We start from the raw sequence: 12,962 nt of genomic DNA, 5'->3' as shown, positions 1-12,962 counted from the left end.
ACAGTGGGCACCTGGAGACAGGAGGCGTGGGGAGAAAGAAAGGTTAGAGGACGAACTGCTTTCTTAGAGTCTCAGTCAGATCAATAATTTGTTAACAGCTCATTAAATCCCAAAATGAAAAGTGTTCAGTGAGATTTGTTCCCGGTTGGTTTTCAACCCGGTCCTTCCACTTCACAGTCTGGAGGAGGAGCAACGATCACGGCTGCTTGTTGTGGACGATGTCGTCCTGTTGGCAATGGAGCTGCTTGCAGCTCGCTGAGAGCTGTGAGGTCTGAGGCCTCACAAGGCAGAGTTCCTTCTCTGGAGTTCAGAGGAGCCTCAAGTTTAAGTATCTCAGGGTCTTATTCCCGGGGGAGGCGCGAGAGGAAGGCGTGATTGATTGGCGTGACACCGAAGCTGCTGATTTACTGGTCGATCTACATTCCCACCCTCACCTATGACCACGAGCTGTGAGTGGGACTGAAAGAATGTGACTGAGGATGCGAGCAGCTTCCTCTGAAGGATGTCGGTGCTCTTCCTTAGAGATAAGGTGAAGATCTCGGTCGTTCAGGAGGAACTCAGATGTGCTTCAGGATGGGACCTGGATGCTTTTCAGGTGCGTCCAACTGGGAGGAGACTCAGATGTAGGACAGGGCAGAGGAGGTGGCCTGGAGACGGAGCGAGTTTGGCTGTGGAGATGTGTGACAGCTAAAAGGAATGTGTAATAACACAAATGTCTCGTTCCAGAAATCCAAACTCTGCCGCGAGCAGCTTAAAGGCGGAACTATTTTCGTTCCCCAGAGTCGTATCAAAACTGCTCACAGCAACCAAGGTTTGTGCAGATATCACTGCACGCCAGAGCGAGGGAGTGACACGGAGCTGTACGGGCTCGGGCGCAGGGAGGAGCATTTTACGGCTCTTCCTCTCCTTCGTTATAATCTGCAGGAAACGCCGTGCAGCCTCTGTATTGTTAAGCTGCAGAGGTACAGCAGCGGGTCGATGTCCTGTTTGTGTTTTTCTTTTCTTTACATTGTTCTGAACTCTGACAGACACACAGAGGAAACAGTCCAACACAATGGCTGCTCGGTGTGAGCGCCGTGCTCTCAGCACACGTAGGTCGAGTAACAAACACTGCGGCACATTTCCAGACGACGCAGGGCAGATGTAACCTGCTGCTGCTTTTTTATGGAGCTGAGTGGATGAAAAATCATTTCTTCATAACGTTTCTCTTCACGGTTTCATGAGTCCCGCCCCCGTGAACTTTGAAAGGTCGTCTGAGCCGCTGGTGGCGTCCTGCAGAACAATGCTCTTTGCTTCTGTTGGAGTTCAGAGGGAGAAACGCCGCGGGGCACTGCTGTGGGTGGGGCTGATGAAGATGCTTGGACCTCTTCCTCACCCGAGTTGAATTTGAACAGAAATCATCGTCAGTCTCATCTTTGCGCTGTTTTGTGCCTGACGTGGTCAGCTACCGACCTCCTTTTACAGTCTTTTCACCCTCTGCTCCTGTTTCGCCACTAAAAGCCACTCGGCGATGGAAAAGATGGCGGCTTTGGCTAAAATACACACTGCACACCTGTGGTCCTGTTTTTAAATAATAATGTGCGAGGACCGACAGCAGCGTCTCATTAACACGGAGCGTCACGCTCCAAACGACAGCTTGTGTGTAACTGGGAATTATTTCAAATCCCAGGAATGAGGAGAAGCAGCTCAGCTGAAGCTTTGTGCTGCTTCAGGATTCCTAAAAGATCACATTTAGTAATAATAAGAAAAACATTTTCTTATTCTTATTTTCCTCTGAGCACGAGGCTCATTTCCTCATAGACTTCTATCCAATCGGTCGTCTTTAAAAGTCGCCCCCTGCTGGATGTTACAGAAATGTCAGCCCCTCCATGTCACAAAGAGGAAAACGACTTTTATATTTATTTACATTCAAATTCTAATTATTGACGTCCCTTCTGTGTTGCAGTGGAGCTGCTCCCACCACAGTGACTCACGCGGTGTGTTTAAAGCTCTTCATCGTGTGCGTGGCGTGTACTCACAGCCATGACGCGACTCGGCGTGTTTATCATGGATCTGGAGCTGAAACCCTGAGCGTGGCCGTAGCTCTTCATCTCAGGAGGGTCTGCAGAGAGAAGGAAGACAGTCACTCTTACAACTGATGCATGTTCTCACCATCACACACAAACTCCAGCCACTTTATTAGGAACACATGTACATCTGTTCATCCAATCAGCCAATCATGTGGCAGTGCATAATATCAGCTGCAGGTTACCGAGCACCAATCACAGTCAGAGGAACCGCCTCTGGGACCAGTTCAGTCCAGAGCTCATGAAACGCTGGAGAGGCTGAGAAGAACCAGAGGGGCACTCAGAGAATAAGAGACGCAGACGTGTTAGAAAGAGGAGGCCAGGAGGCGCTCAGGCCACAAATACACTCAGCGTGTCATCATTTAACAAGAGGAAGAAGCACCGGGAACGTCCCCAACTCGGGCCGAAGGTGGACCAGCGTCACCACTGAAAGACCGTCTGTGTGCAGGAATACGCCGTCCAACAAACACACCGCACGCCTCAAACGCAAGCTTCAGCTGCCGCCACGCGAAACCCGAGCAAAGCCCATTTATCCTAACACGTGATGCAAGCTGCTGGACGCAGTGAAACAGCGAACAGAAAAACATCACACACCATCGAGCCGAGCAGGAAGGAGGGAGGAAATGCTGCTGGGCGGGCCGCGGGGCATGCAAGCATCAACACGTCAGAGACGAGGGAGCGGCGGTCACGCACGGCGTACAAACGGGACTCAAACCAGACCAGATCAAAGCAGAAAGCATCGACCTGCAGGTCAGCGAAGGTCGTTTGTACCCGACACACACGACGCCTGCAAAGACCCAAAGTTTTTATGGGTTTGTGTAAATGTCATAAATGATGACACAGCAACAGACACATGAAACTGAGGTGGGCTCATACCTGCATCCACCTGCAGAAGATCATCTTCAAAGCAAAAAGATGGAAATAAACCCGACCAGCTGAGTCTTCAGGATGGAAACTTATTAATCCCAAAATGAATCTTATTCTCGTTTTGGCAGCAGCAGCACAGCCTGAACTGGGGCTCATTTTAATTCTGTTATTTTTGAGTTGAAAGGACAAATTCCTGCAAAATAAACCTTTCTTCAGATTAAATGCAGTTTAGTTATTTCATAAAGCTAACAAACAGAAAGATGACATCGTGTGTGCAGCGACTGCGGCTCAGGAGGTGGTGGATCGATCCAGACTCCAGTCTGCTGAACCCGAGCTGTGCGCGATGCATCCATGTGTCAATGCGTGTGATTGGCTGAAAAAGGCTTGCAATAAAAAAAGTGCTTTGAGTGCTCAGAGCGGAAAAAGCTCCATCGGTACCAGAAACACCATGAAAATGAGGAGCTGGGGTGGAGGTGGGTTACAAAGCAGCTTGCAGAATGCACCAACTGTATGGAGTAGAGCAGGGCAATATGGCCAAAAATATTTATCACGATATACATTTGAAAATTTGCAATAACGATATAACCGACGATATAATTGACACGAGACAAAATACTTTACAACTCCACAACTTTATTAGTGCAAAAAACCATCAATGTATTTTCACTTAAACAAGCAGCTGTTTTTTACGTGCATTAAAGTTATATAAAAATGTAACAGTGCAAATGCAAATTCCTGTCTGACAGTTTAACCAAAAGGCATTTCCAGTGGAAACTGGCCGACATATCCTCAGCATAACCATGTATAATATCCACAAAACTTAAAAAGAGGTTATACACACACAATACGGTAACATTATGTTGAAGCACAGTACGTATCACTCCGCGAGGCTCCGCCTACGATAGCCGTAACGCTCCCACAATCCATCAAGCGGTGCGGCTTCGTAGCTCAGCAAAGTCGTACTGAAACATTTGACAGATTTTCGAGCGCCGTGCACATAAAATCGTCTCGAGGTCAGTAAACACAACCAGAGTTCATACATCAGGCTCACGGGATTATAAGGGGCTCTGTCGACTTTCAGGAAAATCAAAGGATTGATTTTAAGTGCGCCGTATTTTCAAACAACACGGTAATAACGACGGCCCGCTAGCATGCGCTACCAAAAATAGTGCTTTGTTGTGTATCTGACGGACGAAAGCTAAACCAGTTCCACACCACTGAAGCTGCAGCATTTTTACAAACCAGTTCTGGTTCATCCGTTTCATTCAACGATCCGCTTTCGCTCTTCTCATTCTGCGTCGCCGCCATGTGCGTATGTAAACAAAGGCACTGCGCATGCGCGTTTTACCCATATTCTATCGCCATATTTCACTTTCTTATCGTTGCCCAACATCATACTGGTATTACCGTGAACGGTATGATATGGCCCAGCCCTATGGAGGCAAAAGCAGCTTCAATAATTTATACTGTGAGAGGTTTGAGCCATCAGCTGATTGGCTGCAATCTGCGGGCTTCCTGAGCTGATGACAGAAATAAAAACGTGGTGCCGCGAACAGAATTTATGCTAAAACTCAAATTACAAACTCAAACTGAAGATGAATTTCCTGAATGAAAACAGGTAAAACAGAGAAAATCAGGCCTTGCTGTTGTGTTGGTTTGAAGGTGTGTGGAAAGTTCACACAGTGAGAAATACCAGCCACACTGTGGAAGAGCAGCAGCCGACCAACAGTCTAAAATAGGCTGTGATAACATGCTGTGAAGATTGGAGAGGAATGTTCCCCACAGGAGGTGGTCCATGAGCTTACCCAGGGACCTTTACTTTCATTTCTTTGGCCTGCACTGCGTGAAGGTCGTCAAACTTAATGAACGTTTTACCTCAAAGCGTCCGGATCGCTGCTTTCCACTTCGCTCAGGCTGAATCTGGCAACACGTTCACCTGTTAGAGACAAAGCTGTGCCTCCAGTTTCCAGCAGCACAGTGATAATAGGAAACATGACATCAGTGCTCAGAGCTTTCTCACAGCCTGAGTAAAGCTGCTCTGCATGTTTCTTTCTTTCTGTGAACCATCTGAATCAGGATTCAGAGCCGGATGATACATCAGAAAAGGCCGGAGGTCAGGAGAATCGAGGACCGACCCTCAACACCTTTATACCTGTTACATGTTGAAACTATGGAAGGCAAACTCGTGAAAAGATTCAAGGTTCAAGCTTCAGAACAGAGTTTGGATAAAGAGGACGAGACTCTGTTGGGACTCACTGATCTGTAAATATCTGCTGAAGGCTTTATTTGATATGTCGCACTGAGCTTCCAGTGAATCAGATGCTTTAAATCTCAAATTCTCAAACAGGTCAGAGACTCTAACAACACCGGCTCTTTGCCAAAGTGTAAGGTTAGTCCTGCTCCCTGCAGTAAGAGCTCTGGGTCAGTGTTGTTATAGGACAGAGAGTATTACTGAATATTGAATATAACAGTTTTCTCCAAGCCCGCAAACATGAAGTTGTGTGGCTCCTCGCTGTCCACGGGCTCAGACCCCCGTGCTGCTGCAGTTAATCCAAAATGCTGCAGCAAGAGTCCTGACAGGGACTAGAAACAGAGAGCAGATTTCTCCTGTTTTGGCTTCCTGTTAAATCCATAATTAAAATCCTGCTCCTCACATACAAGGTCTTAAATAATCAGGCCCCATCTTATCTTAATGACCTTGTAGTACCATATCACCCTATTAGAGCACTTCGCTCTCGCTCTGCAGGCCTACTTGTTGTTCCTAGAGTATTTAAAAGTAGAATGGGAGGCAGAGCCTTCAGTTTTCAGGCCCCTCTTCTGTGGAACCAGCTTCCAGTTTGGATTCAGGAGACAGACACTATCTCTACTTTCAAGATTAGGCTTCAAACTTTACTTTTTGGTAAAGCATATAGTTAGGGCTGGACCAGGTGACCCTGAATCCTCCCTTAGTTATGCTGCAATAGACGTAGGCTGCCGGGGGATATTGACCCTGAGCCTGGTTCTGCTGTAGCTGCTAGCTGTGTGCTAGGCTTCACCTCAGCTAACTGGAGTCCCTGAACTGGACCGTGTTTGTGCTGTTGGAGCCTTTCTCCACAGCATGTCTTTATCCTGTCGTCCTTCTCTCCCCCCAACCAATCACAGCAGATGGCCCCGCCCCTCCCTGAGCCTGGTTCTGCAGGAGGTTTCTTCCTGTTAAAAGGGAGTTTTTCCTTCCCACTGTCGCCAAAGTGCTGCTCATAGGGGGTCATATTAGGGATGCACCGATACCGGTATCGGCCTCGATACCACATTTTCTAAAGTACTCGTACTCGTTAAAAGTCCCCCGATACCGAGGACCGATACCACAGTCTGAGACCTGTCTATGTTTGAGCGGCATGTAAGGGGTTAATCACAGGCGCCGAGTGCCCGCCCCAAGTGCCCGCCCCCAGGCCCCGGCTGCAGCTCAGAGGACATATCAGCTGTGTGGAACTATTTCAAAGTGAACGAAGACGCGAAAACAAAGGCGGACTGCAAATTGTGCTCAGCGAAATTGTCCAGAGGAGGCTCTAAAGGTAGCGCATTTAACACAAGCAATTTAATCAAGCACCTAAAATCCCAACATGACAACGAGTACAAAGAGTTTACCCACGCTTACCTTAGCTGATGCTATAGCAGTGGGACGGAAAATAGTTGGGCATTTTAAACATTCCGCCTTAGCCTACTCCCGCCTCGAGGACATTCAGGGACACCTCAACCAGCCAATAAAGAGACTGCAGCAGGACGTACAGACGCGCTGGAACAGCACGTATTACATGCTCCAGTCCCTCATTGAGCAAAAGCGAGTGCACGAACTCCCTGACTATCTCACCGCTCACCAATGGGCTCTTATGGAGACGACTGTTGCCATCCTCGCCCCCTTTGAGGAACCAACTAAAAAAGTGAGCAGCTACGACGCACTAGCCTCTGGTGTCATCCCAGCTGTGACTGTGCTAGTGAGACTTCTAAACAGAGAAACAGACGAACAAATTTAAAATTAAATTTAGTTTTTTTATAATTGTTCATTCTGTAATATGTTGCATACAACATGCTTTTCATTTTAAATAAATGTTCTTAATTCCAAACTAGTCCCTTGTTTGTTTGTTTTTTGTTAAATTATAGGACTAAAGCTGTTACCTGCAAATTTAAATCATGTTTTTATTAAGTACTCGGTATCGGTATCGGCGAGTACTGAAATGCAAGTACTCGTACTCGTTTCCAAAAAAGTGGTATCGGTGCATCCCTAGGTCATATGATTGTTGGGTTTCTCTGTATGTATTATTGTAGGGTCTACTGTACAGTATAAAGCTCCTTGAGGCGACTGTTGTTGTGTTTTGGCGGAAGTTAAACAAAGAAGGACCAAAGGAGGCTTCAGCTGCAGAATCTGCAGAGACTCCTCCCACTCGTTTTTAAGGGACTAAAAATATTGACTTTGGTCATTTTAGTTTATCCTGAAATGATTTTGTTATCATGTACAAACTGAGATAACTGATCCTTTACAGTGATGAAAATTCGTCCCTCTTAAAAAAGCACTTGGAAGAATTTAGAGTAAACTTTGAATTTCATTGGTGGGCTAATAATTGTTTCCTCATCTGTGGCCTTTGCAGCATTAGCTTTAGCTTCCTTTTTCTTGTTTCCTCTTCCTGATCAACCAGGGTGTGCAACAAATGTGCTGAGTGACGTTAATTACACCGAAGGGTTTTTCCCAAAGTTCGAAGCTTGTTGATGAATCTTGGTTCGAGTGTGGCTGCAGGGAGAAGCGAGAGAACCATCAGTCCAGCCTCCAGTTTGATCTTTACGCAGAAGGAAACTGAAGCAAAGCAAACACACCTCAATATCTGAAGAACAAAGAGGACTTTCCAGCACAGACCCCTGACCTGAACCCCACGGAGCTTTACTCCGAAACAAAAACAGAGGCTCTGTGAACGCCGCCAGATAACGTCAGGGTCAGGTGAGAAAGAGGTGATGAATCGCACATTAGTGCGCTCACGCTGGTCGTGAACGAGGCCCGCTGTGTTTACGTGCTCCTTGAAGCAGTGCTCAAAATACCAACGGAGCAGGGAGGGGCTCCGTCATCAGTCAAATCCCATTGGCTTACTGAATATTGAGGACTTGAGCCCCGTAAGCTCGGACCAGGCGCAGTTATTTCATTGTTGATATTAAATATGAGGAGATTCGCCTCTTTTTACTAATAAGAGAATATTTAACATGTGCGTCCATGCAGACACATCCTGACTCTGTGGGTCAGACCGAGGGCCTCTTTTATCAGCCAAGAGACGGAGCAGTGGTCAGGAGGGGGGGGTCTCCTTCCTCTCCCAGACCTTTGTGAAAACAGATGTGGATCATCACAGTTCCCCTCCTCACCGACTGCTGATGTCCAAACAGACACCACGCCTTTCTTCTTCTTTCTGTGTTATTAACGTTCTGGGGTCGAACGTCCATGTTTAACATTTTATCCGGTCGGGAATCTGTGATGTCACACTGCACTTTTCCGTAAAGAGGGGAAAAAACAGGAAGCGGTGGAAATAACACCCACACGGCTTCACACAAATTCACATCTGTGAACAATAAACAGACTGATGTCGCCTGTGTTCGGCTCACAGTGCAAATTACAGCCGCTCAGCATTTAGCTTTGCTTTCATCGTGCAGGGTTGCTGCTGTATTTGACCACAACACACCATCGAGCTTCTTCTTCTTCTCGTTTTTACCCGAACCAGAGAGTCAAAAACGAAAAGCATCCAACGTGACAGAGGCGAGCCTCGCCCGCCTCCACCCCTGTGAACACCCAGCACAGACTGGTCGTCTCTAAAGCAACAGTGTTATCTGCTGCACCCAGGCAGCATCAGTTTCCCATCACGGCTGCTGCTTCTTTCTAAAAAGACGCACAACACTTCTGACTTCATGTTAAACTTTCCTTTGTTCACTGCAAACTGTCCGATTAGCCTCAATCTGTCTGCACAGGCTTGACTAAATCCTGAAAGTTCCTGAGAAAAACTTTCAAAGAAGTAGAAGAAATGTTCAATTTCCCAAAAGCCAGCTGGATCCCGTCGTTCATTAGTCCCTCTGTGCATCCTAAACATCACTTCCGTCCCACTTTTAAACTCCAGTTGAGACATTTTCTGCTGATGACCCTGATAAGAAGGTCGAGTCTGTTAAAGCTCTGCGGTCTCTTCTAACATGCAGCTCGTTCATGCAAACGTGCAGCTCATCATTTCTGGATACAAAGTGAAAGCTGAGCTCGTGCTGTGACTCAGATCTCAGACTAACTCAGTAAAACTGGCTCATGTGAACATCTGGACCTCCCCGGGTCCAGTGATGGGATAAAGATCCAGCAGACACACGGAGGAGGCGATTAGAGGCTGAAGGAGCCGTTTGGCACAAAGATTCAAACGTGTCGGGAAGAGCTCAGAGACGCAGGATTTCTAAAGAAGCGCCACTGCCTCCGCTGGGTTCGCATCCAGAACGACACCGTTAGAAGCAAAAGTCACAGATTTTTGGGAAATGAGCTCACAGTCCAGATGTTTCACACTGGATTAAACAAACCTGCCAAACCTTCAGCTTGAAAGAAGAACATGAACATTCACCATGTTTATTTGCATCATACAGAGGGGCGGGGGGGTTATATTAATATTATTGTGCTGCTGCAGCTCATAAGCTGCGGTGTAACTGAAAGTGGGCGAGTACTGACTCAGAGTACTGCTGGTATCGGGGTTCAGCACCTCACCCAGAGACAGCGTACGGACCGGGGTATCAAACCACGACCTTCTGATAACCAGATCACCCGCTCTACTTCCTGAGCCACAGCCTCCCCAAAAGCAGATTTCTGCATCTGTTTCTTTGAACACGTGCAGATACTGAGGTGGGAAAACGATCCGTCCACACTGAACGAGCTTCTGGTGTCTCAGTTCTGCAGAACGATGATCTACAGCCCAAAGTATTTAGACAGTCACACCTTCTTTAGGGCTGCCATGTTTTATATGCTTGATACTCACTTGTTGGTAACGCTGACAGTAAGCAGTGTGTTTGCCGTATGCTCTGTACAGATGTAACAAAGGGAAGGAGCTGGAGGAGTGTAAAGAGAGCTGCGAGGAGTTTCAGGCTCTGTCTAAGCTGCCAAACATTTCACAGCCTCGCTCAGGAGGTCCAAACACACCATCAGCTAACCTTTCATTTCACCGCACACTTCTCAGAGAAACTACACATGACAGTTGTTTCACCAGGGCTCGAGTACCAGGGTGGCATCAGCTCACCTTCAGACATGATTTACCCCCAAAGCTACTGGATTACAGCTCTGGAGGATTTGAGCACAGGGCCAGTGGTAATTTATTCCCACAGATCAGATAATGGAGGAAATTCCCACAATTAGGGCTGAGCCATATCATACCGTTCACGGTAATACCGGTGTAATTTTGGGCAACGATAAGAAAGTGAAATATGGCGATAGAATATGGGTAAAACGCGCATGTGCAGTGCCTTTGTTTTCATACGCACATGGCGGCGACGCAGAATGAGAAGAGCGAAAGCGGATCGTTGAATGAAACCAATGAACCAGAACTGGTTTGTAAAACTGCTGCAGCTTCACTGGTGTGGAACTGGTTTAGCTTTCGTCCGTCAGATACACAACAAAGCACTATTTTTGGTAGCGCATGCTAGCGGGCGTCGTTATCACCGTGTTGTTTGGAAAATACGGCACACTTAAAATCAATGCTTTGATTTTCCTGAAAGTCGACAGAGCCCCTTATAATCCCGTGAGCCTGATGTATGAACTCTGGTTGTGTTTACTGACCTCGAGACGATTTTATGTGCACGGCGCTCGAAAATCTGTCAGATGTTTCAGTACGACTTTGCTGAGCTACGAAGCCGCACCGCTTGATGGATTGTCGGAGCGTTACGGCTATCGTAGGCGGAGCCTCGCGGAGTGATACGTACTGTGCTTCAACATAATATTACCGTATTGTGTGTGTATAACCTCTTTTTAAGTTTTGTGGATATTATACATGGTTATGCTGAGGATATGTCGGCCAGTTTCCACTGGAAATGCCTTTTGGTTAAACTGTCAGACAGGAATTTGCATTTGCACTGTTACATTTTTATATAACTTTAATGCAGATAAAAAACAGCTGCTTGTTTAAGTGAAAATACATTGATGGTTTTTTGCACTAATAAAGTTGTGGAGTCGTAAAGTATTTTGTCTCGTGTCAATTATATCGTCGGTTATATCGTTATCGCAACGATTCAAATGTATATCGTGATAAATATTTTTGGTCATATCGCCCTGCTCTAGCCACAATCACAGGTGTGGAGCGACCAGCTGGACGCCGTGACGCGCACTGACCTCTGACCTGGACAACAACTGGAGCTCTCCCTGATGTTTCAGGACGTCTCCTTGCAAACACGGAGGGCAACAAAGATGTGAGACGTGGACTGGCAGCTGATGGGAAACACGCTCGAGGGGATTTTTAGGTGAAGCAGCGGTACGAGGATGAGTGTGAGGCTGACGAGATTTAGCCCCCACGGAGGATAAAGCTCCCCTGTGGGGGGAATTCACCTCAAACTCAAAGTATGGAAGTCAAGCCCGGTACTACTATATGGTAATGTGTTATTGTACATACAGCATCGGCACATGCGTCACTAAAACCAGCTGTAACATTAAAGCGACTGACCATAAATAATGAAGGATAAACCCACAGAGATAAATGTGTGTAACATGAAACGAGTTCTTTGGTATCAGTCTGATCATCACTGTCAGGGGGAGTTATTATCTTTGAACTCAAACCACATTTTCCTTCCTTAAGTTTGGAAAAGTTCAAAATAAAAGTAAGAACAAAAGTGAGCAGAGACTCACATGATAGTTAAAGCAGGTTAAAGCCTGACAATCATCATGACTCTGATGTGGGAGGTTACTGTGAAGCTCACACTGGCTACAGCAACTATTTTCCAGTGAGTGCACATTTTTAACCCCTTAGCACCAAGCGAGTCATAGCTTATACATCAGACTCCCCCAGAACCACCTGACTAAATGATCCGATCACTACATTTCTCCTCGTTTTTACTTCCATGCACTAACCGACGGACCGTGGACAGAAGGATGTGAAGCATTAAATCCGTGGCTTGTTGTGCTGCGATCGCTGCTTCAGCTCTGCCCCCCCCCATCAATAACTGACAGACTTTAAATGGCTCTCTGTGTGAACACATGCTGGAATATGTGTTTATCATCGTCACCTCTGCTCTTATGCTCGCTGCTCTTTTTAAAACTAAAGCCAACTCATTACATGTTTCTGTGGGGACCCCTGTGGCCCCAGTGAAAAGAAACCCTGGAAACGCCCCTGATCGCTACTTTCGGGTGGGGGCAATGAGCTCAGGGAGGTGTTGGTTGAATTCCAGGAGGAGGTAACAGATACTCCACTGTCCACTGTGGACTTTACTGAGACTTTATTTCCCCGCCCGTTACTCTGCGCTCATTTCAAGCTCTCACCTGTTGATCCTTCCAGCCTGCTCAGGGAGGACGACTTCCTCTCAGCCAGCCGCATCCGGACCTGCTCCCGGACCCTCCGAGCTTTCGCCACCGGGTCCGGAGACGGGCCGTCCGAGGGGACCACGTAAGCGGTGCAGGAGGAGTTGGGCTGCAGGGCGGACAGAAAGCAGCCCTCCGGGATCCCCACATTCATCCTGACGCTTCACCGAGCGAACAAAGAAAAAAGGCTCCAGGCGAACTCCGGTGAACAGCGGACCGTCCGGTGCGCAGCGCAGCTCCGAGTGTCTGCAAAGAAACGGCGCTCCGTCAGCCCAGCGTCTGTGGGCGGGGCCCGAGAGTGGGGGGCGGGGGGTCTAAAATCCACCTGCTGTCAAGACAACCAGTACACAGGAGGTCTGACCTCACACGCTTACGTCACCGCAGCCCCCGTGACCTCTCCGTTCCCGCAAATATTAATAAACATGAACCCAAATAAAAACAGATTAGTGTTCAGCAGTGTAGAGACCACATACCTGCTTCACGTCCAACTCAGGTGAAGC

General features: G+C 47.3%; 1 protein-coding gene across 3 annotated transcripts in view; it reads right to left on the bottom strand.

Moving 5' to 3' along the window:
- LOC146393064 (plakophilin-3-like) overlaps positions 1–12,737 on the bottom strand; it is a 27,811-nt gene extending 15,074 nt beyond the window's left edge. For 2 of the 3 annotated variants that reach the window (XM_084925737.1, XM_084925746.1), the window contains exons 1-3: positions 12,424–12,735; positions 2,019–2,101; positions 1–11 (exon numbers count right to left, since the gene is read on the bottom strand). The exon at positions 1–11 is cut by the window's left edge and continues 606 nt beyond it. In XM_084925737.1, coding sequence (XP_084781863.1) covers positions 1–11; positions 2,019–2,101; positions 12,424–12,616 — 287 coding nt within the window. In that variant the 5' untranslated portion in view covers positions 12,617–12,735. Of the gene's footprint in view, positions 12–2,018; positions 2,102–11,283; positions 11,380–12,423 lie in introns of all 3 variants that reach the window. The other variant, XM_084925755.1, reaches the window with a different exon arrangement.
- Between the last annotated feature and the right edge of the window lie 225 nt (positions 12,738–12,962).

Source organism: Perissodus microlepis, chromosome 1 (genome assembly GCF_051167445.1).
Source record: "Perissodus microlepis isolate ML-2025 ecotype Zambia chromosome 1, ASM5116744v1, whole genome shotgun sequence".
NCBI lineage: Eukaryota > Metazoa > Chordata > Actinopteri > Cichliformes > Cichlidae > Perissodus > Perissodus microlepis.
The sequence above is the reverse complement of the archived record's forward strand: the minus strand, read 5'-3'. Positions and strand labels throughout refer to the sequence as shown.